The following is a 23,067-nucleotide window of genomic DNA, read 5'->3' as shown; positions in this document are numbered from 1 at the left end:
AGCACGTTATACTTTTGTCAATGTTTTCCTAAACAATAATCAGATATTTTTTTATTGCTTTTGAATATTTTTTTGGATTTTACTGTTCACCAATCTCAAATGAGCTCGACCTCAAAAACACACTTCCTATGATAGAGCGGTCACTGATGGAAGCTGGGATATTTATTTGTGTGCTGTGGACAGCGAGAGCAGCGGCCGGATGGAAGCCGGCGGCGTGCGGCGTGCGCAGCGCATAACAAGCATAGTGCACAAACTCCACTAGGCCAACTCTCTCACAAACTTTGTTGCAGCTGAACTTGTCGATCATCATCAAGGGAAATACTACGTACTAACATTCATCTTCATATGAGTTGATCACAACTAATAATTAATGATCAGTGCATCGACCATTACAAGGCCGTAGTGCACCTTGACGATCAAATGTTGATCAACAATTTGCCTACATATATACGCTACATACACTGGTCAGCCAAGCGGTGATATGAAACGCATGAATGCAAAATTGGCAATTATTTTTCTGAAATACAACAAGAACAAAGCAAGGCTGCAAGCCCCATCTCAGTCGCACACCTCCGACACGAAGGACAGCTTCCCCCGGGCGACATCGAACGTGAACCGTGTATTCACCTGCTGCGCGGCGCCAATCACCGTCCGGCGGTACCCTCGGCCGGCGACCATGAACCGCGCATTCATGCCGTGCACCTCAAACAGCCGATCGGACGTGAACCACAGCTCGGCGCCGCCCTCAAAGTGAAACGCCATGTTGGGGAGCTGCTCTTTTACCGATTGGTACATCCGATCAAACCATAGCGGCCCGCCCGGTGGCCCCTTCACCCGGTCCGATCCTAGCTCCTTCATACGCGCCACCAATGCTTTTTCCACGACAAGGTATATTGGCTCCGCGATATGCGTGATGGTCTCTGCTGGGTTGATGCTGCAGCTGTGGCTGACCAAGACGCGCTTGTCGATCTTGAGACGCTTGTACCCCCGGGTGATGCCGATAAGGTTGAGATGGTAGCCTGAGACGCCGGGGTGTATGACAAGGTTGGTCGTATGGGAATGCGGTGGAGGGCTTGGGACATCGGCGCCGAGAAAGAGGGAGCCATGGGGATTGTGCCCGGTGGACTTGGGGAGGCAGTAGGAGAACCTCCCGCTGGCGTGCGCACCAAGTTGTGTAAGGAGTGAGAGCGGCAGGTGGCTCAAGGAGAGCACACCGCCAAGGGTGTTGTCATTGTGGAACCCAGTGGATGAGTGTGCACAACCGAACACAACACGAGGAATAGACTCCCTGACCGCGCCCGCTCGGCCCGTGCGGAGGTGGAAGGTGTCGCGTGAGAGGTACCCGGTGATGGACGAGAAGTGGAAGGAGCAGCCATTGGCCGTCTTTCGGTAGGGCACGGTGCAAACGGGATCGTTGCTATGGACCCCGTGGAATGTCGGTGATGCGCCCGGTGAGAAGAGGTTGCCGACCTGCGGCGGCGACGGGTGGCACGGCTTGCACATCACCCACGAGGTGCTGGCTTCGGTGTCGAGGGCGAGGACCTTGAGCCTAGTGCCTTCCCCGGTGCCGAGCGACACGAACACGCCGTAAGCATACTGGGCCGATGTTGAAATCGGCAGACGCAGGTCCTCGATGGTGTATGTCGAGCCATTGTTGGTGTGCCCGTTAGGGTGGACCGCCCGATTAAGGGCGACTATTTGGAAGCTTAGGCCTGACGTGTTGCTAGGATTCGCCCATGCGATGGCAAAGCTCACGAAGAAAACTGGGAGAAGAAGTGTTGAAAGTAATTTGAACATGATTGCTTTCTTTTGTGCTTCTTATTTCTCGATGGATCTAGCACCCTTTTATATTGGGCACACTCCATTAAATGGGAAGAAGTTTTTTCTAAAGAATTCGGGTATCTCGAACATGGTTTTGTTTCATTTATGGGCTAGAATGCCTTTTGTTGGTCTATAAATTTGGTGTGATCTTCGCATTCCTGAATATGGATTCATATCATTCATGGATTAGAATGCCTTTTGTTGGTCTATAAATTAAATGTGATATTGTCATTCCTGAACATGGATTCCTTTCATTTATGGGCAAGAATGCCTTTTGTTGGTCTATAAATATAATGTGATATTTTTTTGTGTGGTAATATAATGTGATCTTCCCATTAATGGAGTGGTATCCAAGAAAGAACTAGTGACTTTAATCCAAAAAAATACATCTATGATCTCCAACAACAAAAAAGGCATTTGTCAAGGATATCAGTTCTCAGTATATAGTTGTTGCAGTCTTAAATTGTACAGAGCGACTTTTATTCTGATTTTTTTAGTGATTGATTTGAGATAAGGGTCTGAACTGAGATTATGTTTTTCAGCGTCAAACTGAGATTATATTTAGTGATTTTTAGTGGGAAACTGATACTATGTTTTATGTTTTTTATTTCAAAAATACTGAACTTACATATGAGAGTTGCGTAACTTTACGGGCCTCCATTTCCCCATAACAAAACTGCCCCCTGCTGAATTTGACAGTGGGCCCATGTCCACTCTAACCTCCAATTAGAAACTGCCCCTCACCCCTGTAATACCCCTAAGCCCGCAATTTCCCGTGGATGTGGCACATACTATAGGAATAGACTCGGGGAGTTAACATTTTGTTCTTGCGGTTTCTGAAAAAAATTGTACACTTCGAAAAAAATGGGTGCAACATTTAAAAAAATGTGCATTACATTTTTTAAAAGAATCATGCAACCTTCAAATATGTTCATCACGAAAAACGATGTTTACACGTCGAAAACAATGTTTGGTACATTTAAAAAAATGTTTATACAATATTTAAAAAATCATGAACTTTAAAGACAATATGTCTTACCATTTAAAAAATGTCTATAACATTTAAAATATATGATCTACTCCCTGCGGACCAAAAAAAAGTGTAATGGCTTTAGTTCAGCTTTAGTTCAAACTTGTTTTTTGGATTGAAGGGAGTAAGACTTAACAAATATTTGAACATTTTAAGAAACTTTCTCGGCATTTATGAAAAAAAATCAATGTGTGTAAAAGGTGTTCACCATGTATTTTAAAAGTGTATGCATGTATTTGAAAAATTAAAATCAAAAAATCAGAATAGACAAGCAAAAAAATATAATAAAACAATGAAACCAATACAAAAAAAACAACTACATGGAAGCTATGAAACCGGTCCGAACCAGTTCCCGAAACTGCTCCCAGAAGCTATGGGAACACATGTTAAGGGCCAGCACGTGCTCGCGCCGTCCTGCAGTAGGCGAGACATACCTCACATGAACAGAGAAAAACGGGTCAACAAATTGGGCCAAGGAGATTGCCCATGATCTTACACAGACATTTCCTTCACATGCTCTAGAGATAGTTCAAAAAAAGAAAGCATGCTATAGACATGAACACCCAACATGTTGTAGGCCTATTTAATACTTCCTCCGTCCCAAATATAAGTGTCGCTGCTTTAGTATAAAATTTATACTAACTTAGTATAAAATTTGCGTCACTTATTTTGGGTTTTGGGACAGAGGGAGTAGATGTTTTTTTGTGGGGAATTGTTAACACAGGCTGTAAATAAGTAGGCCTAGTACCTATATTATTGGGATTGTTCGTGGGCATTTCATGAGAAATTAAAATTCAAGATGGGCTGACAAGTTCAGGTTATTAGATGACATAATGCCAAAACAACATAATTTTTAAGAAATTAATTTTGGTTTGCAAAATATGTAAGTTGTATTTCTCCTGAAACATTTGGCCTTGTGCTATGGTTGTCGGTGGACTTCATCTCATCACTGAGCATGTCCTGCGTGGTTGTGGATATCCCAGCCGCCCGGCTAAGGTATAGCATGTAATCTCCTTCACATAATAACTTGCTAGTCACACATCATGCATTTCAGTTGTAAAATTGTGATCTCCTTCACATGTTCTGGAGATAAACATGTTGCTTAATAGATTTATGATACTTGAACTTGTGATTTGTGTAAACATTCCTTCACACGTTCTCCTTCACACTTGCTTAATACTGATGCATGATCTTTCTAACCACATTACAGAACTGCAATAACATTCCCCCAGTCATGTAAAACTGTAATTACACGCATTCAAAGCCAGTACCTACAGGTTGTAAATCCATACTGAATAGCAATATGATAGCCCTCATGTCGGTCTTATAAAGTCTTCATCTCTGCTAGTAGACAACAGAGCATTCCGAAGGCCCTCGCAAAAGAAAAAACAGCATTTGGAAGGAGAATATCATCAACAGGCGAAATGGCCGTATAAGGAACGATTGTCCAGCAGTAGAGAGTATAGGGTGGTCTATGTGTAGTTTCATGTGCACATCTCAGCCTCACAGAAAACAGAGCATCCACTATAACTAAGAGGTGAAGCACCTAACTGCCATGTATTGCTTAGCACACAAGCCCTATCAATTATGACAGGAACGGCTATCCAAGTGTGAGACAGTGAAGGAAAGGATTCTAACACACGTAAGCAGACCAGGAACATGAGAAATTCAACAACAAAAGGCATCATCAATAAATATATTGGCTGTGCTAGTTGCGATATCCATAGGTCAACTCAGATATGTGCCAGTGAAACAAGCAATGATCAATTCATTTGCATGTAAAAATGAAATAACACTACGTAAAAAACTGACAACTTGGGGCTTTAAATTCTATACTTTGCATATCTCACATACGAGTTGTCATATAGTCAGCAGTGGTATCAGGTCAATGGTGTGCTGTTTCAAAATCTGCACTACGTGGTGGTGGTGGAGTTACAAAGTTCACATGTAGCAGATCATGTTGTCAAAAGAGATCATATATATGCAAGCAACAGGGCCATATTTCATTTGTATGCAAGCAACAGGATCATATTTCATTTGTGTGGAAGCAACAGGAGAAATTCGGCATATAGCTTATCATAAACAAGCATGCATGCATCATAAAAATATATGCTTTTCACAGAGGGAGTGTTGTACGACATACAGATCTCCAGTGGAAGAGATGAAAAAAGATTTTCATGGAGGTTAATGCCTTGTAGTTTGAGGAGTGCAAGAGGAAAGAATATGCAGGTTCAGATCTATACGCTGAAAGGCAACAGGTACCATTCATCATTGAATGCAACTTAGCCAGGTCTCAAGTCAAGTGCACACATTTTTGTTTGTATGCCAGGATGCAAGAAGCTGGCCCTGTCACCTCAACTACCTTGGAAAAGGGGGTCAACTAAACTGGGACCCTTGGTCTAATTCCATGACGGAGAGTTGGTGTGGCAGCTGTTTATACGTATTTCCACGAGATGGTTGAAAATTACTGCAGACAGGGTGTGGGGAGCATTTTGGAAGATGCATCCCTTCCCATCCAATTTTGGAAGTTCTGTTTATTTTTCGATAGGTGCCGTTTTCATTGACTCAAACTTTATGAATGTGAATTGGCAATTATTTTCCAGAATACAACATGAACAGACCTACGCTGCCTCCCTGCTGCACAGCTCCTCCGCGAAGGTCAGCCTCCCCGCAGCGACATTGAAGATGAACCGTGCGTTCACCTGCTGCGCTGCGCCGATCACCGTTCGGTGGGACCCATGGCCCTCGACCAAGAACCGTGCTGTCGTGCCAATCACCTGAAACAGCTTCCCCGCCGTGAACCACATGTCACCACCATCTGCAAAGTGGAACACCATGTTGGGGAGCCGCGCCCGCACCCTCCTAGAAATCTTGTTGAAGACAAGCGGGCTGCTGGGCGGCCCCTTCACCTGCTTTGATCCTAGCTCATTCATCTGTGCCATCAGCTCTCTCGCCACGATGATGTATGCTGGCTCCGCGATCTTGGTGATCGTCTCGGCGGGGTTGATGCTGCAGCCATGGCTGGTGAGGATATGTCTGTCGATGTCGAGACGCTTGTTCCCTAGGCTGATGCCAATGAGGCTGAGGTGGTAGCCCGAGGCACTCACGGTGAGGGTGGTCGTGTGGGCGTGCCGCGGCAGGCTTGGGACTTCTATGCCAAACTGGATGAAGCCACTGGGGTTGTGCGAGGTGGTGGGATCGGGGAGGCAATAAGAGAACCTCCCGCCGGCACGCGAACCAAATTGTGTCAGGAATGAGAGTGGCGAGGGGCTGAGGGAGAGCACCCCGCCGAGGATGTCCTCGTTGTAGAACCCAGTGGTGGTGTGCGCGCAACCAAACGCCACACCGGAAATAGACTTCACAACACTTCGCTCGCTATGACGCAGGTGGAAAGTGTCGCGTGCAAGGTACCCAATGGCAGAAGGGAAGGCGAAGGAGCACCCGTTGGTGGAGTGGAGGCGGTGGTAAGGTGGGACGCAGACAGGGTCATCCCTGCGGACACCACGGAACGTGGGAGACTCGGCCGGCGAGAAGAGTCTGCCGAGTTGATGCAGCGGTGGACGACACGGCTCACACATCACCCATGACGTGCTGGCAGCGGTGTCGAGCGCAAGGATCTTCCGCCTGCCACCTTGTCCAGTACCGATCGACACGAACACGCCATGCACATAGTCAGACGGTGTCAAGGCCAACGGGCGCAGGTCCTTGGCAGTGTAGGAAGAGACATTGTCGGCGTGCCCATCAGGTACCCGACTAAGGGCGACAAGCTGGAAGCTCAGGCCAGTCACATTGCTTGGCTGCGCCCATGCCATTGCAAAACTCAAGAATAGCACCGGGAGAACTGCAAGTAACTTGAACATGGTGGGCCAGGAATTCAAACATATACTAGCTGCTCTATGCTTCTTGTTCTTGTATGGATATACAGCAGATTGCACCCTTATATATATACCAGGTATCTTGAATATGACTGCCATTGATTGGCATGATACTGTTCTAAAGGATTTGGGTATCCTTCCAATGGGTTCTTTTCATTTATAAGCTAGAATCCCTTCCATTGGCCCAAACATTTAATAGTTCTTTGGAATAGCAGGAAGGCACGAATTAGTGACTTCAATTTAAACAACACATTTATCATCCAAACAATAAATGCCGGTACACATGAGTATCACTGCCTCTTCAACACTCAAATACTGTTCTAAAGGATTTGGGTATCCTGACAATGGATTTCTTTCATTTATAAAGCTACTAGAATCAATCCTGCTGGTCCAAACATTTAATATGTTTTTGGCATAGCAACATATCTATCATTGAACAATAAATGAAGACATTTATCAAAGATTTTGCAACTTCTCTGTATGTGGTTGTTACAAACTTACATTGTACAACATCACTCTTATTTTTGACAAAAATACAGATTGGTGATAACTCCTGAGATACGTATACAAGGCAACAGCAAAATCCTCAGGATTGTATATAAATTTCGATATTGTCAATCAATCTAACCTTTCCAATCCATGTGGCGACACAAATGACAACAGGGCGGTCAATCGTCTCCACAGGTACCAAACTTTCCTGCTCCACAATCTGCGTTGTCATCGCAGATTCATTCAATACGAATAAAAAGTTTATTATGACCGGTAAAAACATGTTGCTTGAGAAGCTGAGATGCCCCATGTGGTTTTATTCTTTTTATCAATATCAGCAGTATGCTGTTCTAAGAAATAAAATAGCTAATTATGCTGAATTGGGCTGTGTGGTGCCACAAATTATACAAGTATACCATGTTGATTTCAAAGGTTCTCCAGGAAACAACCAGCAGCAGTGTAATAACAAAAAGGGACCATAAAAAGTTACTCCGTCCGATTCATATTACTTGTCGCTCAAAGGATGTATCTAGACGTACTTGAGATGCTCAGTATGCAGTGGCGGAGCTTGAAGCCCAACTCTGGGCGGGCTGGGCGGGCCAAAATGGAAGAAATAGCCTATCGGTTGGTGTTCTATATGGACCAACAGAAAAAATAATTGCGTGCAAAATTGAAAATGTTGGGTGGACCATGGCCAATCCGGCCTTGCTGTAGCTCCGCCATTGTCAGTATGGCATTTTTTTAAATAACCTAAACTCGGATGGTTTATCTAACAAGTGGTACAATGTTCCAGAAGAAATGTGAAAATTATTATGCTGATATTAGGATATCTCAAAATGCAAACTGTAGCTAACATCATGGAGATTTCAATGATTCTCTAGGACACAACCAGCATCAGTATTGCAACAGGAACGTAAGTAAATCACAGTGAGCTATTTGAGAATTCAATTACTAGATAAATTGCTTTACAGAAAACACTAAGGACACTTGAATTAAAAAGGTTTCAATATTACCTCAACATAATCAACCCGACCACCAGCTTCAGTCAGAGTCTGCACTATCTGATCCTTTATATGTTTGCTAGCACTGTTGCTATTATTCAACACAGCAGTTCTAGCATTTACCAGTGACCTACTAATGGATAACGCCTACAAAAAAAACAATTATGAAAGACAGATTACATATCATCATATATAGGAGTATCATAATTGTTTGTCTCGTGACATGTATCAACTGCTTAGTCTTGTCCTTGTGGATTACCCAAAACAATAATAATACGAAAACAGCCATAAATGATAAGGCATTGTGAGAAATTTAAAATTTTGCTGTCTTTTGTAAATGCACTCTTCAAAAGTCAGAATACAAGTGTGTGAAAACAGTGTCAGTTTGTGCAGAAGACAAACCTTCTCCCTTTCTTCAGGCGATAGGTGCACGTTGCGAGAGCTCATGGCAAGACCATCGGCTTCTCGCATTATTTCTGATCCTACTATCTCTATGGCAAAATCAAGGTCACGAACCTGAAAACAGCAATGAGCTTATCTCAGTAACTGAATCGACTGAAAATACCACTAGAAGTAGCATTTGAGAAAAGCAATTGAGGGCCTGAAGCATGAAAACAGACATAGACTGCTATCCATTCCATCAGACCATCAATTAAAAATGATTACTGAAGTGAAGCAAAAACTGGTCCCTAATTCAACATTGTGTACATTATGCACCACCCAAAAGAATGTGCCAGGTTATCAAAGATGATAAAGGAAATCAAATGGGGCAAAAACTATGTGCCAGATATGTAAAAGCTGCACTGAAGAAGCATATTCAGACTGCACACTGACATTCATCTTGCACATCTGTTACTACTTACCATTCGGCAGATGAGACGCCATTGCTGGTAATCCTTCTTGCCGAACATGGCGACGTCGGGCTCGACGACGTTGAACAGCTTGGCGACGACGGTGGCCACCCCACGGAAGAAGACTGGCCGGCTGGCCCCACACAGGCCCTTCTCCAGCCGCTCCACCCGGATCCACGTTTCGTGGCCGTCCCCGCCAGCCTCCAGGCAAGAGGAGGCCTCGGCGGAGCGGCCAGAGACAGCGGAGCCGCGGTGGTAGAGGTCCGGGGGGTTGAAGACGGCGTGGACGGCGCCGGTGGAGGCGAGCTTGCGGAGATCCCCGGCGAGGTCAGAGGGGTAGGTGGCGAGGTCCTCGGTGGGGGCGAACTGGCTGGGGTTGACGTAGATGGAGACGACGACGGCGACGGGGCCTGGCACGGCCGCCGCGGCGGAGACAAGCGAGAGGTGGCCCTCGTGGAGGAAGCCCATGGTGGGCACGAGGACCACCGTCTTGCCCTCGGCGCGCTGGCGCCGAGACCACGCCCGCATCGCCGCCTTGTCCCGGATCACCTCCGGCTCGCCCGCCGCCGCCGCCGCCATGGGATCGGGAGCAGCGCGGTCAAATTTGTCAGATGAGTCCAAGCGGAAGCGGAGAAAGAAGTCAAAGATTTGGATGCGACGGGGAAGATGATAAGATTGCGGCGGCCTTGCGGGGGAGTCGAATCCGGCGACGAGAGCTAAAGAAGTGTTTTTTATTCAAAAACAGGACAGCGACAGGTCTTGTTTTTTTAGTTATGCAATTGCATTAATACGACTAGCACAAGACCCGTGCGTGTTGTTACGGGCAAAAGGCGAGAAATACCTTCAATATCGTGACAAGCTTCAAATATTATCTAATCCGTTAGCTCCATCTTGTGGAGGCATATGACGTTTAGGAGTGAGGGGATGCCGGGATGCATCGGGTGGCTGCTCCACGAAGTGGTCTTTGCCAAGCCGTGTTGCTCCGCCCCCTTGGTATGAGGCGTCACTCCCTCATCTGCCTATATTGGTTGTGAATCTATGAGTCACTCCATCTCAACGTAGTACTGCAGCACCGTGTAACACTCGAGCCACTCCAGAAAAAAAAAGCGCATAATGTGCACTCACTCGGTGGCTTTAAAGTTGGACGGCATACGCTACTGCTCGTGCTTGGAGGGGGAGTAAGTGGCACTACTTAAAACTTCTTACCACACAACAAGTAGCATATAAGGTAGAGCGACCTCTATATCCATCCGTCGGTGCATTCTCGGCAACAATGTGGTGCATACGAACCACCAAGTTATTGATGTTGGAGAGTGTGTGGCGAGCGGTAGTGCCGCATGTAACTGGTCGGAACAAGCAGGTATGCTAAAGACAATTGAGATGAAATAGGGGAGCTGATCTCACGATACGAACTTTTATGCAACAATTGGGTTCGGCATTTTTAAAAGATTTTTTTATGCAACGATTGGGTTCGGCATTTTTAAAAGATTTTTTTACGAAAAAAGAGCTGCATATATTTGGATAGCTTCTATTATTACTAAGCAGGACGGAAATAGATAATGAGCATGAGGTAACAATTCCATGTTGATCCTTCAGATAGTAGTGTTTGTTATTCACCTTGAGAAAGATGTGGCACAAAGGAAAAAAAAGATGCCTCGTGGGATTTGAACCCAGGCCGTCAGGTAAAGCAGTAGTGAAACCACCAGCCTAGTTGACTGTTTGTGATAGAATAAGGGCTAGCGCTATATAAAATAAAACCGGCGGTGACTTGTGAAGAGAAAAAAACGAATTGTTATTCATCCACTTACCGTTGGCATGGTGGGTAATTTAGGTCAACTTTAGGGTAATTTTCATGACGGACGAAAGAAGCACTATTCCCTTTATTATTAGGGAAAGATATGGGCAAATCGCCCCTTGCAAACTCGGCAAGCTGTACCGGAACATCATACTCCGAGTACAGAGCATAGTCAGCATCACAAGCAACACCTGGTTTAGCTAAACTATGAGCAGTTATGTTCGCTTTCCGACAACACGCTTTCACTTCACAGAAAAAGAACCATGTCCACATCTACATCTTCAGATCGTCCAGCACCACCGCATGCTTGGAGAAATCCATGTAGGGATTATTCATCGCATTAACAAGCAGCTCGAAGTGGGACCGATCCAAGCCGGCTAGGGGCCTCGGAAATCGGAGTGAGGACGTATGCGGAGTTATACTCGCGCTACGTGGCCTCCATCCGGCGCTTTGCCGAGGCGACGGCAATGCCCTCCTCCAAGATCTGCTTGCGAGCCTCCTCCAGCGAGGCTCGGGCGTCGTTAGGGTTTGTGAAAGCGGCGATGGGCGTCTTCAGACCGGCGAGTGTGTCCTGAAGAGTGTCAGCGATGACAGCAGCAGGCTCACCAGCGTCTGCTGACGCCTTGCCATGAGCCGTGCTGGTGCCAGCGCCGATGACCATCACCTCCACGACATTAGAGACGGCGGCGACATGGTACGGGGTGAAGAACCCCACCGACGGCGGAAGGCCATCGAAGACGAGTACGTTGCTGGGGTACACGTCCTGTGCAGGCATCTCAGCGATAGAGAGCCTACTGAAGCTGACGCACAGCGCCTCAACATCGAAGTCCTCGCCGAAGTAGCGAGGACCATCGTTGAGACGCAGGTCGCTAAAGAGAACGCTGAGGTTCTCCATAGCCGCGACGACGACGCTAGGAGGCGCCTCGTCATCGGAATCTTCGTCCGAATCCGCATGGCGGACGGGGACGTCGATCGTCATCGGTGTTGCCTCATCGAAAGCGGGCTCCACGGGCATGCAGATCGATCCGGACGCGATGCATCCGGTGGTGTAGGTGCGGGGCCCCGCCCAGCGCGTAAAGCCAGCCGATGCCGCGATCGGCCCCACGGTGGGCGCCAAATGTTGGTGAATACTCACAACATATGCCATAAGTAGGCTAAAGTCGGTGAGAACCGAAGTGGCAACGGAGGGCGCTAGGGACGAGGTTAGTACAAGCATGGGACGCATGATGTACCCAAGTTCAGGGCTCTCCGTAGAGATAATACCCCTAGTCCTGTCGGAGTGTATGATGCATATGGATAGATTACAAGGTTGCTCCTGGAGCTGTGTTGAGGAGGAGAAAGAGGGGAGCAGTCGGCTCGTCTCTGCCTCTCTCTATGTGGTTGGTGAGTATGATATGTTGTTCGACCGACCCTCTGCATGGAGGGTGACCAGGGGGTTTTATAGACAAACCCACCGACCTACAATATGGATAAAGGGTACAAGAGTGGGACCCGGCTGGCAGCCTCGTCGGCCGGCCAAGGGGCCCACGAGGGTCTTGTCTTGTCGCTTGAGGGGCCCGCCGGCTACAAGGTCCCGTCTGGCTGTGGGACCCGCCGGCTAGCCAATGAAGCTCTCGCGTAAGGTTGACGCCGAGCACGCGCGGTACGTCCGGCGCCGTCCAGCGAGATTCGTCATGGGCAGATAGTACGGCCGCCTCCACTGTTCCCCACGCCGAGTGCAGTAATGGAGTGGGAGTTTGACGGTCCGACAGTATGCTGGGTGATGGATCAGAGCCGGGGTAGGACAGCGGCATGGCCGCCGACGCTCATACCTGCCAGGCACTCCGATCCAGTACCTTTGCTGACGCGTAGCCACCTTTAATCATAGGGTCTCGTCATGACCTACGATCTGATGTGACTTGAGATTCCTTGGGCACGGCCGCCTCGTTCCTAGCCGGCTGGCTTGGCCAAGGCGGTCAAGAAGAGGTAGTCGTCTCGCCTCTAGCCGGCAGGGGTTGCCTGGCCGACCAAAGAGTTAGCCGTCTCGTCCTCCAGCCGGTAGGCGCAGCCTAGCCGGCCAAAGGACTTGGGCCTTGGAGAATTATACTTGGTCATTCCTTTTGGGCAAGAGATGAAGGAGCAGGCTCGATGAGCCTACCCCTGGGTTATCCCCCCGACATCCGCCGCATATGCATCAGAGGCATCAGTGGCGGAGCCAGGATTTGGATATGACCACTTATGGGGGGAGGGGGGCAAATACATATATACTTGCTTATATCGGTCAAATATATAGTACATGGTTGAGGTTTTGTCCACCATTGGGGGGGGGGGCTCACCCACCCACCCCCCCCTCCCCCCTCCCCCCCCCCCCCCGCGGTCTCCGCCCCTGAGAGGCATTGAAGGTACGTCCTGCTTTACAGGCTACCACAGTCCCTGCATGATCCCGGGCGATGACTCCCCACGCCGCAGTATTTGTCTCAGGGACAAAAGACGCATCAATGTTGAATATCAGGTTCTCCTGCCGTGGGCTTTGCCACTTCTTCTCTTCCGTGTTCCTACTCTTCTCCTTCTTTGGCCACAGCTCCATGTACTCGACGGTGCTCACCCGGGCATCATGAGCGATCACCTGCCCAGATTTCACGTCGTCTTCATTCCTCTTTTTATTCCGGTTGTTCCCCAATGCCAGATAAAAAGGAACACCTCCATCCTTTTCCTCTCTGGTAGTTCCCAGATGATGTTTAAAGCCTCTCCCACCGTGATTGTGTTCTCCATCCTCATCCTGGTGCCCTCCAGTTCCAGGTCCCGCCACACCTCTTTCACCTTCTTGCACTTTATGAACAGGTGTGCACTATCTTCGCGAACGTACCCACACATTGGGCACCGCTCATCCTCCAACACCATTCATTTCCTTATTAGATTGGCTCGAACTGCAAGAGAGTCATGTGCTAATCGCCAGACAAACATTTTGATCTTTCCAGGACATGCCAATTTCCATATTCTCGTCCAGAACCCATCAGCGTCTGCCCTTAAGTCTCATTGGCCTCCAGAACTGGTGCCACCCCTCTCGTCACCATTCAGCCCTGAAATCTGCACATGCAGCTTGTATGCCATCTTCACTGAATGTAGCCCTTTCGAGTCGTAGTGCCACGCGATGAAATCATCCATACCATCCCTAAGTGGAATATTCAGAATAACTTTAGCATCAGCAGGCAGAAAGGTATCACGCACCAGCTGTGTGTCCCACCCCCATCAATAGGGCTAATAAGATCATTCACCCTCTCGAGCAGGTTCCCATTTCTTGGTGTAATGACTCTCCGCGACCAGGCCCTCGGGATCCAAGGGTCCCGCCAGATCTTCACCTTTGATCCATTGCCAATCCTCCATATGTATCCCTGCCCCACCAGATCAGCACCATGCAGTAAGCTCCTCCAAGTGTAGGAGATACCAGGACCTGCTTTTGCCTCCATGATATTCCCGTCAGGGTAGTATCGAGCCCTCAACACCCTCGCACACAATGCGTCCGGGTTTTGGATAAGTCTCCACACCTGCTTAGACAACATGGCCACATTGAAGCTGTGGATATCCCTGAACCCGAGCCCACCTACCCTTTTGGTTTGATCAAACGCCTCCACCCAATCCAGTGAATCCTGTTCTCCTTGTCTTGCTAACTCCACCGGTACCTCCCAATCATCGAGCTTATATCCTCACAAAGCCCTTTTGTAAGGTAAAAGCATGACATCGCGAAGGTTGGGATCGCTTGTGCCACCGCCTTCACCAGCACCTCCTTCTGCGGCTTAGTAAAGCGACGGGTCTTGTTTTGGCGAACCGTCAAATTGCTTCCTTTCCGTCGGTCAGCACATTGCGGCGGTGATTCGATTCTCATGAGCAATGCAATGCTGTTTTGGCAGCAAGAAATTGGCTCATTTTGGGGCACCAAATCGACAACAAATAGCACGAATTCGACAGGAAATAGCAGCAAAAGCATCACTAGAACACACACATGATGACTAGTTGTCTATGACAGCAAAGAGCACATAATGATCCACATTTAACTAAAGCATAAAGTGAGTGACTAGTAGTTCCATAAACTCACCTGGTTCTGTGTTTCGCAGATCACATTAGCAACAGCACAGCAACAGTTCAACCCAAGAGCAACATCCTCTTGGCCTTTCACTTCTTTCTTTTCTTCTTTTTGGCCACTTTCTTTGCATTTCTGGGTGGAGCCATAGCAGTAGTCAGGCTCCGAGATACTGCAGCTAGTTGCCTGCATATATAAACACGAAGATTTACTAGAGTAAAAAAAGGTAAAAGAGCGTAGTAGCAGTTTTTTTACATTCAGTCACAGGCCCTGGGCTAGCTTTCAACGTTGCGGTACAAGCTTTTGTTGGTGTATACTGAACAGCAGCAGCAGCTTGTACACGTGGAGGTTCGTCTTTTGCCACTCGACCATCTTCCACAGGTCTCTTCTTGTTCTTCCTTTTTTCATTCTGAACACCAAATCACAGATATTAGTAAATTTATATAGAAGTATAGAACAGTATCTGAAAAACAGGTTTGAATATCGTGTTTTAGACCCTCTCATGCTTTATCTCTGAATTCATTGATTGCCAGCAAATTCCAGTGAGGTCTGCAGCACCCGCACATGTCTCCCAAATGGACAACAAGAGGACACTGATGGGTGTATATATCAGCACCAACACATATGTCCATCAATAAATTCTGAGAGACAGTTCCAGATATCTTGAGGTTCAAGAGTTCGGTAGCTAAAGAAACTCGTGAATGCAGGGCTCTAAGTTGGCGTTCCTCTTTTCTGTCAGGACAGTAGATCGCAGGGCTCTAGCATCTCATATATCTGTATTATGTGTCAAAGCATTGTGTGTGGGATGAAATGAGCCTGTTGATCAAAGAGATCGATTACCCTGGGGAAAAAATCAAAGAAATCGATCAGCTTGTACAAGTTTGCAACTGCATCGATCAGCTCACACTGTTTCAGTTGGTAGATCCGTCTTCATCATCTGGGGGACAAGCGTGTCGTCCAGCATCTCATATATCTCTGCACATTGCGGATGCATCTGATCCCTGGAGAAGAACGTGTGGGTCGTCACGTCCACGGCGATCTGGCTAACCCCGGGTGTCTTCCTCACATTGCTCCCCTTCATAGCCTTCCACACACCTGCCATCTCCTCCCACATCCCGCCTGATGCAAACACATTGGCCAGAACCTTGTAGTAGCCCTCTGACTCTGAACCAAAGGAGCTGTCAGACTTGGCAAGAGCCTCCCCCACTTCCCTTGCTGCATCAACCTCATTATGCATCATGCAGGCCCCCAGCAGCGTCCTCAGGACAGCGTCGTCGCGCATTTTCGGTGGCATGGCAGCGACGACCTCCATTGCTTCCCTCACATGCCCTGCACGGCCGAGGATGTCAACGAGGCAGGTGTGGTGCTCGATTGTCGGGTCAAGCCCATAGGCTTGGCGAATTGATACGAAGATTGACCGGCCTTTCTTGACAAAACCGGCATGGCTGCAGGCTGACAGCACAGCGGTGAAGGTGGTCGAGCTGGGCTTATATCCATGTCGCAGCATCTGAGCAAATGCCTGCAGCGCGTAGGAGGCACGTCCATGGTTGGCGAAGGCTTGCATCATCGATGTCCATGTGATAGAATCCTTCTCTTGTAACATCTTGAAAGCTTGCCAGGCAGAGCACAGGTCGCCACTCCTTGAGTACATTGTGAGCAGAGCGTTTCCTAAGGAGGTGTCTGACAGGAGACCTCGTGTGGTAGCGAAGCCATGGATTTGCCCAACTTCAACTATGCTGTTGGATGTAACCAAGACACTGATCAATGTGGTGATGTCAGGAGATACTGCTGACCGGAGCATGAGAAGGAATAAACCGATTACTTCGTCCTTACGGTCGCCCTTGGCATAGCCATGGATTAGGGCATTCCAGCTCACCAGGTTCTTTGCAGGCATAGAATCAAACAATCTCTGAGCCTCGTTCATCTGGCCGTCGTTGGCACAAGCAGTCACCATGGCATTCCATGCCACGATGTCCTTGTCTTTCGGCATTCTGTCGAAGAACTCTCTCGCCATCGAAACGCGGCCGCTCTGCGCTAAGCCAGTGACCATCGTGGTCCAAGAAACCACGTTCCTATCCGGCATCCTCTCGAACAGCCGGACCGCCTCGTCCACTTTCCCGGCACGGAGGAAACCAGAGATCATGGCGGTCCAAGAATACGGGTTCCTCTGGGGCATCCTGTCGAACAGCTCCATGGCTTCCTGGAAGTGACCGTGGTCGGCATAGGCCTTCACCATGACCGTCCAGGTGACCACGTTCCTCTCCGGCATCCGGTCGAACAGCTCCCTCGCCTCCCTCAGCATTCCGCTGCGCGCGTACCCCTGCAACATCGTCGTCCACGAGACGACGTTGCGGGCCGGCATCGCATCGAACAGGGCGCGCCCCTCTTCGACGCGCCCGGCGCGGCAGTATCCGGACAGCACGCAGGTCCAGGCGGCCACGCTTTTGACCGTCATTCCGTCGAACAGACTGCGGGCGCGGTCGACGCGGCCGGCCTTGACGTGCCCGTCGAGCATGAAGGTGTCCAGATGGGGGCCGCGGGCGGACGCAGGCACCGCGCGCGGGAGGTCGTGGGGCCTCGGGCGGAGGTCGACCGTGGCGGCGTAGGCGACGGCGTCCAGGTGCGGCCGTTCGTCGAGCACCGCGCGTGCCTGGTCATCGGCGGGGGTTCGTGGAGAGTGGTCGGCGCGGTTTTCCGAGGCGCCATGGAGACGGAGAAAGACGATGTGGGGCGAGTGGCGGAGGAGCAGCCGCCGGCGCCGGAGCCGGCGGAGAAAGGCGGGGGGCATGCTCGCCTCCGCCACTCTAGGCAACGGCTCGATTTTCTGAAGTTTTTTCCTGAATCTCTGCACTTTTGCCCTTTATCAACTCAGAATTCACATGTGTGTACTAATACAAACCAAATATCAGGAGAGGAAAATTCACAAATAAATAAATTTTTACTTCACATAGCTTTTTTTTAAAACAGAGACAAAACATTTGCTTCGTCGATTAATTAAGCAAAAGAGAATTACTCAGTTAATCAATAAAAAAACATTTGCCTACTTTATATAATAAAATACAACGGCTCTACAACCTACCATCTTGGTCCGATGATATAAGAGTGTTTTCGACACTAGCTAGGAATATCTGGGCGTAACAATTTTGCTTAGATTATTATGGTTATTTTATAGTTCTATGACTTGGTTTTTCATCCGCTACCATTTGCCATGTGGTACAGCAGTGATAACTGCTAGCAGGTCCTTTGCAGATTGAGTGCAGCTTCAGAATTGCATATTCAATAGAACAAAGCTTTGCCTAGATTATGTACATTGAGTGGCTGTGACTTCATCAGAGGGGGAAGATTCAGGTGCTCTCATACTTGGGGTGCCCCCCATTCTCCAATTTTCAAAACAACGATTTTAAATGTTCCAAAAATTCTGGAAAAAATGCAGATTTCACAAGTAATGTCACTACAACCCCTCAAAATTGAAGGTCAAAACTCCAAATGTAAATTGAGAAACAGAAAAGACAAATCCATATGTGAATAGTGTTAAATGTTGCTTTTGTCTTTTTTGACACTATTCATGCTAGATTTGACTTTTTTGTTCCTCAATGTGTATTTAACGTTTGGACCTGAAATTTTTAAGAGTTGTAGCCACATTCCTTGTGAACATTCACAATTTTTCCTATAATTTTTTGAAACACCTAAAATTGATTTATTTTTATTTTTTTTGGAATTGAAGCATGGGAGCAACTGATATTTCCACTTCATCAGAGGAAAAAAAAAGAGCTCACTAGTCCAGCTCAGCAAAGATGATGTTGGACAGAGCTTCTAAATAATATTTATCCAATAAAGGATATAAAAACAAATCAGCTCAGCAAATGTATGCAAGCAACCATGCCCTCGTAAACATCGCTTTCAGTAGAGGAAAATAGCTCAGCTCATCAGCTCGAGTCAAGATAAAGAGAATACAAAATCCATGCAGTCACTTGCTTGATGATAACATTTCAAATGTTCCTCAGGATCATAGATCCAAAGATTACAGACTGCCTGCCTGCATGAGAAATGAGACTACAGAATCAAGCTTCGATTGCCAGGCTGAAGCTTCACCAGCAGAAAAGGTTGCAACATTCAGATGGAGCTTAAAAATTCAGACTATAGCTGCGGGTCGCCATGGCGATGGGCAGCACCCCGAGTGTCAAAAAACTTCTTACCATCAGCAAGTTTCATGGCATGCACCCCATCATTCAATATGCAAGACAGCAAAGATACAGTACCAGTAGAGATAGCCATCAACAGTTTCTGGAAGGCAGTCCCAGATTTGTTGAGGTTCAGGAATTCAGTAGCTAAAGAAACTCATGAACACAGGTTGGCATTCCTCTTTTCTGCAAGGAAAGTAGAATATGGTATTTTACCAAATTCACCTTCACCTGAGGGATAAGCACGTTGTCCAGTATCTCATATATCTGTAATGTGTGTCAAAGCACTGTGTATGGGATGAAATAAGTTTGTTCATCAAAGAGATCAATTACCCTAAAAAAATCAAAGAGATCAATCAGCTGATGCAAGTTTGCAACTGCATCGACCAGCTCACACTGTTACAATCCTACTTCATCATCTCGGGGACAAGCGTGTCGCCCAGCATCTCGTACATCTCTTTCCACTGCGGATGCATCTGATCCTTGAGAAGAACATATGGGTCCTTTGCATCCGCCATTATCTGGCTAACCCCGGGTGTCCTACACACCTGGCTCCCCTTCATAGCCTCGTACGCACCTGCTATCTCCTCCCACATCCCACACGACCCAAACACGTTGACCAGAACGATGTAGTAGCCTCCCGGACCTGAACCAGAGGGGCCGTCAGACTTTGGAAGAGCTTCCCCCACCATTGTTCATAAAGCATCCCACGTTGGACGCTTGGTGGGCAATGCGCCCTGGAGGCACGACCTTTGTCGACGAGTCCGGCGTGGCTGCAGGCTGATAGCGCGGCGATGAAGGTGGTCGAGCTGGGCTTGTATCCATGTTGCAACATCTGAGCAAAGGCCTGCAGCGCGTAGGAGGCACGTCCATGGTTGGCGAAGGCCCGCATCATCGATGTCCATGTGATGGGATCCTTCTCTTGTATCATCTTGAAAACTTGCCAGGCAGAGTGCAGGTCACCGCTCCTTGAATACATGGTGAGCAGAGCGTTTCCTAAGGAGGTGTCTGACAGGAGACCTCGCGTGGTAGCCAAGCCATGGATTTGCCCAACTTCAACTGTGCTCTCGGATGTAACCAAGACACTGATCAATGTAGTTCTGTCAGGGGATACTGCTGACCGGAGCATGAGAAGAAATAAACCCATGACTTCGCCCTTGTGCTTGTTTTTGGCATAGCCATGGATTATGGCATTCCAGCTCACCAGGTCCTTTGCGGGGATAGAATCGAACAATCTCTGAGCCTCGTTCATCTGGCCATCGTTGGCATAAGCAGTAATCATCGCATTCCATGCCGCGGTGTCCCTGTTTTCCGGCATTCCATCAAAGAATTCTCTCGCCATCGAAACGCGGCCGTTCTGCGCTAAGCCTGTGACCATCGTGGTCCAAGAAACAGCATTCCTATCTGGCATCCTCTCGAACAGCCGGACCGCCTCGTCCACGTTCCCAGCACGGAGGAAACCAGAGATCATTATGTTCCAGGAATGCAGGTTCCTCTGAGGCATCTTGTTGAACAGTTCCATGGCCTCCTGAAAGTGGCCTTGGTCGGCATAGGCCTTGACCATGACCGTCCAGGTGACCACGTTCCTCTCCGGCATCTGGTCAAACACCTCCCTCGCCTCCCTCAGCATCCCTCTTCGCGCGTACCCCTGCAACATCACCGTCCACGAGACGAAGTCGCGGGCCGGCATCGCGTCGAACAGCCCGCGCGCCTCCCTCATCATCCCGATGCGCGCGTACCCCTGCAGCATCGCCGTCCACGAGACAACGTCGCGGACCGGCATCGCATCGAACAGCCGGCGCGCCTCGTCGACGCGCCTGGCGCGGCAGTACCCGGACACCACGCGGGTCCACGCGCCGACGCTCTTGACCGGCATTCCGTCGAACAGCCTGCGGGCGTGGTCGACGCGGCCGGCCTTGAAGTACCCGTCGAGCATCGCCGTGTCCAGACGGAGGCCGCGCGCGGCCGTGGGCGCTGCGTGGAAGAGCGCCTCCGCGCGCGGGAGGTCGCCGCACCTCAGGTGGAGGTCGATCAGGTTGGCGTAGGCGACGGCGTCCTCGTGCGGCGTTCCGTCGAACACCGCGCGGGTAGAGCGGGGGGCGTGGTGGGCGGGATGGGATGCGCTCTGGTTGGGATGGTTTGCCAGGGCGCCGTGGTGGCGGAGGAATGTGGTCTGGAGGAGCGGCCGCCGGCGAAGCAGCTGGAGGACGCGGCCAAGGATCATGCTGCGAGGCGAAGCTCCAATGGCGACGGTTTTGTTTTGCGGATGACACCAGAATTTAATGCACGTTTAGAAAACGGCCAACGCTCTGCTCAGCTTCGGTCGACCGGCAGGAGGGTCGGATCTGTCCCCTTGTGGGCCGTTGGATGGTCTGGCACACAGCCGTTGGATCAGCATCACTCTCTCGTCCGCTCGTTCTCCTCCTCTTGTGTGCGTCTCGTCGTGAAGCCCCTTCCCGTGTTATGCTTGTGTGCCCTCGTCCGGCCGTGTCGGTGCAACATGTACCGTGGCTCGCGACACTCGCAGCATCTCGATTGTCTGTGGTGTCGGCGTGGTTCGGTTACAACATCGGTGGACCCTGGTTTCAGCACCTCGCGTCACCGATTACAGCATCACATGTCGTCGGTTGTAGCATCGGTGCATGAAAGGTAGCTGGAGATCAAGCCAGTGACTACCAGATGATGTGTGTGAGCAGATGTGTACAACACAATCACGACATAACACCAGACACTGCAAGGGCAAGTCCAGACCATAGCCTCAATCCTATGCTACTACATATTCAAAACCTTCTCTCCCTATACCCTGCCCCCTGGTCACCAAGGTCTTAGAAGGAGGGGCAAGGAGCCACGAAGACCAAGTCGACTTCCAAAGGGGAAGAGAAGAGAGCAAGGAAAGAAATAAAATAGAGATTTCTTATTCATCCTCGTGAAATTCTTTCAGGTTTTTAACGCTTTAAAATTAGCGGTGAACCCTTGAATGGATAAAAGAGGAGTTTAGCTTGTAACATGTCCAAAATAAAGAAGGAACAAATAAGACTTACAAAAAAGGACGGTAGCGCTATTGCCAATGGAGATGGTCGTTGTAGCAGCAAAAAGATCTTTCCAAGCCCAATCCTTGGCTTTTTCGACTTATTCAAAGCAAACCAAAGCCATTGCAACGTAAGGGCTAAAGAAATGTTCTCAAGACATGAGGATCCCAAGGCCACCGAGAAGTTTTAGGATTACGCACTTGTTCCTAATTCATTTTGCATTTGCTTCCTACACCTTGTTACAACCGGCCCAAAGGTACGCACAACGGAACTTGTCAATATATTCCCTCACCTCGGCTGGACGCTCAAGCGGCATCATGTGATAAATGGGAATTGTCGTGAAGATCATTTTGACCAAAATGGTACGACCAACGAAACTTGTCAATATATTCCCTGACCTCGGTTGGACGCTCAAGCGGCATCATGTGATAAATGAAGATTGTTGTGAGGACTGTTTTGATCAAAATGGTACCACCAACGGGAGCGACACCCTTCCCGGGCCATAGAGTGAGTTTAATAGCAGCTTTGCCTTTGAGGTGCCGAAAATGGACAACTTTAAGATTAGGCATTGAAAGAGGCAGCCCAAGATATTTCATATAGGAAAGGCTTCTCAAGGATGCCATCAAGGTCCAATCACACAACGGATTGGCACCACACTACTTTTTCAACAGTTGGTAAACTAGTGTCATCGCCAAAAGAGAGCAGGGTGAAAGCCAGGAACTGAATGTCATCCTTGGATCGGGGCAACAAAGATTTCCACTTCATTAACATACATGGAAGCAGGGGTAGCAGTAGTTCTTCCTCCAATCTGGTGCAGCTTCGCTAGTGTCATGGCCTTGGCGAGGATGTGGTGGAGCTGTTAGGTTGATCTCTTTCCTCAATGGGCCCAACGGCCCATTGGACCTTGACTCACGTCCTGATCGGAGGCGTCCAGCCCA

The 23,067-nt window shown here is 48.7% G+C and overlaps 5 protein-coding genes and 1 long non-coding RNA gene across 6 annotated transcripts; all 6 read right to left on the bottom strand.

Moving 5' to 3' along the window:
• Window positions 1-262: 262 nt before the first annotated feature.
• On the bottom strand, window positions 263-1,813 carry LOC123395158 (aspartyl protease 25-like). Its single transcript, XM_045090095.1, has one exon. It carries the CDS (start codon window positions 1,795-1,797, stop codon window positions 559-561), a length of 1,239 nt encoding a protein of 412 aa, XP_044946030.1. The 5' UTR covers window positions 1,798-1,813; the 3' UTR covers window positions 263-558.
• A 2,065-nt stretch (window positions 1,814-3,878) lies between these two features.
• Window positions 3,879-7,087, bottom strand: LOC123395156 (aspartyl protease family protein At5g10770-like). The gene has a single exon (XM_045090093.1). It carries the CDS (start codon window positions 6,823-6,825, stop codon window positions 5,473-5,475), a length of 1,353 nt encoding a protein of 450 aa, XP_044946028.1. The 5' UTR covers window positions 6,826-7,087; the 3' UTR covers window positions 3,879-5,472.
• A 91-nt stretch (window positions 7,088-7,178) lies between these two features.
• LOC123395157 (pantoate--beta-alanine ligase) lies at window positions 7,179-9,792 on the bottom strand. The gene is made up of 4 exons (XM_045090094.1): window positions 9,080-9,792; window positions 8,619-8,732; window positions 8,229-8,363; window positions 7,179-7,435 (listed from the first exon to the last, which is right to left on the bottom strand). The coding sequence occupies exons 1-4, from the start codon at window positions 9,644-9,646 to the stop codon at window positions 7,313-7,315; spliced, it is 939 nt and encodes a 312-aa protein (XP_044946029.1). The 5' UTR covers window positions 9,647-9,792; the 3' UTR covers window positions 7,179-7,312.
• Window positions 9,793-14,790: 4,998 nt separating this feature from the next.
• Window positions 14,791-15,323, bottom strand: LOC123399589. The gene is made up of 2 exons (XR_006610401.1): window positions 15,175-15,323; window positions 14,791-15,105 (listed from the first exon to the last, which is right to left on the bottom strand). It is a non-coding gene; the product is annotated as an uncharacterized LOC123399589 (long non-coding RNA).
• Window positions 15,324-15,402: 79 nt separating this feature from the next.
• LOC123399588 (pentatricopeptide repeat-containing protein At2g35030, mitochondrial-like) lies at window positions 15,403-17,734 on the bottom strand. The gene is made up of 2 exons (XM_045093989.1): window positions 15,825-17,734; window positions 15,403-15,735 (listed from the first exon to the last, which is right to left on the bottom strand). Exons 1-2 carry the CDS (start codon window positions 17,705-17,707, stop codon window positions 15,699-15,701), a joined length of 1,920 nt encoding a protein of 639 aa, XP_044949924.1. The 5' UTR covers window positions 17,708-17,734; the 3' UTR covers window positions 15,403-15,698.
• Window positions 17,735-18,877: 1,143 nt separating this feature from the next.
• LOC123399587 (pentatricopeptide repeat-containing protein At2g35030, mitochondrial-like) lies at window positions 18,878-21,360 on the bottom strand. Its single transcript, XM_045093988.1, has one exon. The coding sequence runs from the start codon at window positions 21,322-21,324 to the stop codon at window positions 19,681-19,683; it is 1,644 nt and encodes a 547-aa protein (XP_044949923.1). The 5' UTR covers window positions 21,325-21,360; the 3' UTR covers window positions 18,878-19,680.
• Window positions 21,361-23,067: the final 1,707 nt, after the last annotated feature.

The sequence above is a fragment of the Hordeum vulgare genome, chromosome 5H (genome assembly GCF_904849725.1).
Source record: "Hordeum vulgare subsp. vulgare chromosome 5H, MorexV3_pseudomolecules_assembly, whole genome shotgun sequence".
Lineage (NCBI taxonomy): Eukaryota > Viridiplantae > Streptophyta > Magnoliopsida > Poales > Poaceae > Hordeum > Hordeum vulgare.
The sequence above is the reverse complement of the archived record's forward strand: the minus strand, read 5'-3'. Positions and strand labels throughout refer to the sequence as shown.

Excerpts from the sequence above, each read along its gene's own strand:
- LOC123395156 (XM_045090093.1), bottom strand. The coding sequence starts at position 6,825 with ATGGCAGTCATATTCAAGATACCTGGTATATATATAAGGGTGCAATCT.
- LOC123399588 (XM_045093989.1), bottom strand. The coding sequence starts at position 17,707 with ATGCCCCCCGCCTTTCTCCGCCGGCTCCGGCGCCGGCGGCTGCTCCTC. Across the intron at positions 15,736-15,824 it reads GATCTACCAACTGAAACAGT|GCTCATTTCATCCCACACAC; the intron begins GTGAGCTGATCG and ends TTTGATCAACAG.
- LOC123395157 (XM_045090094.1), bottom strand. The coding sequence starts at position 9,646 with ATGGCGGCGGCGGCGGCGGGCGAGCCGGAGGTGATCCGGGACAAGGCG. Across the intron at positions 8,364-8,618 it reads CGCCTGAAGAAAGGGAGAAG|GCGTTATCCATTAGTAGGTC; the intron begins GTTTGTCTTCTG and ends TTTTTTTTGTAG. Across the intron at positions 7,436-8,228 it reads GTCGGGTTGATTATGTTGAG|ATTGTGGAGCAGGAAAGTTT; the intron begins GTAATATTGAAA and ends ATGACAACGCAG.
- LOC123395158 (XM_045090095.1), bottom strand. The coding sequence starts at position 1,797 with ATGTTCAAATTACTTTCAACACTTCTTCTCCCAGTTTTCTTCGTGAGC.
- LOC123399587 (XM_045093988.1), bottom strand. The coding sequence starts at position 21,324 with ATGATCCTTGGCCGCGTCCTCCAGCTGCTTCGCCGGCGGCCGCTCCTC.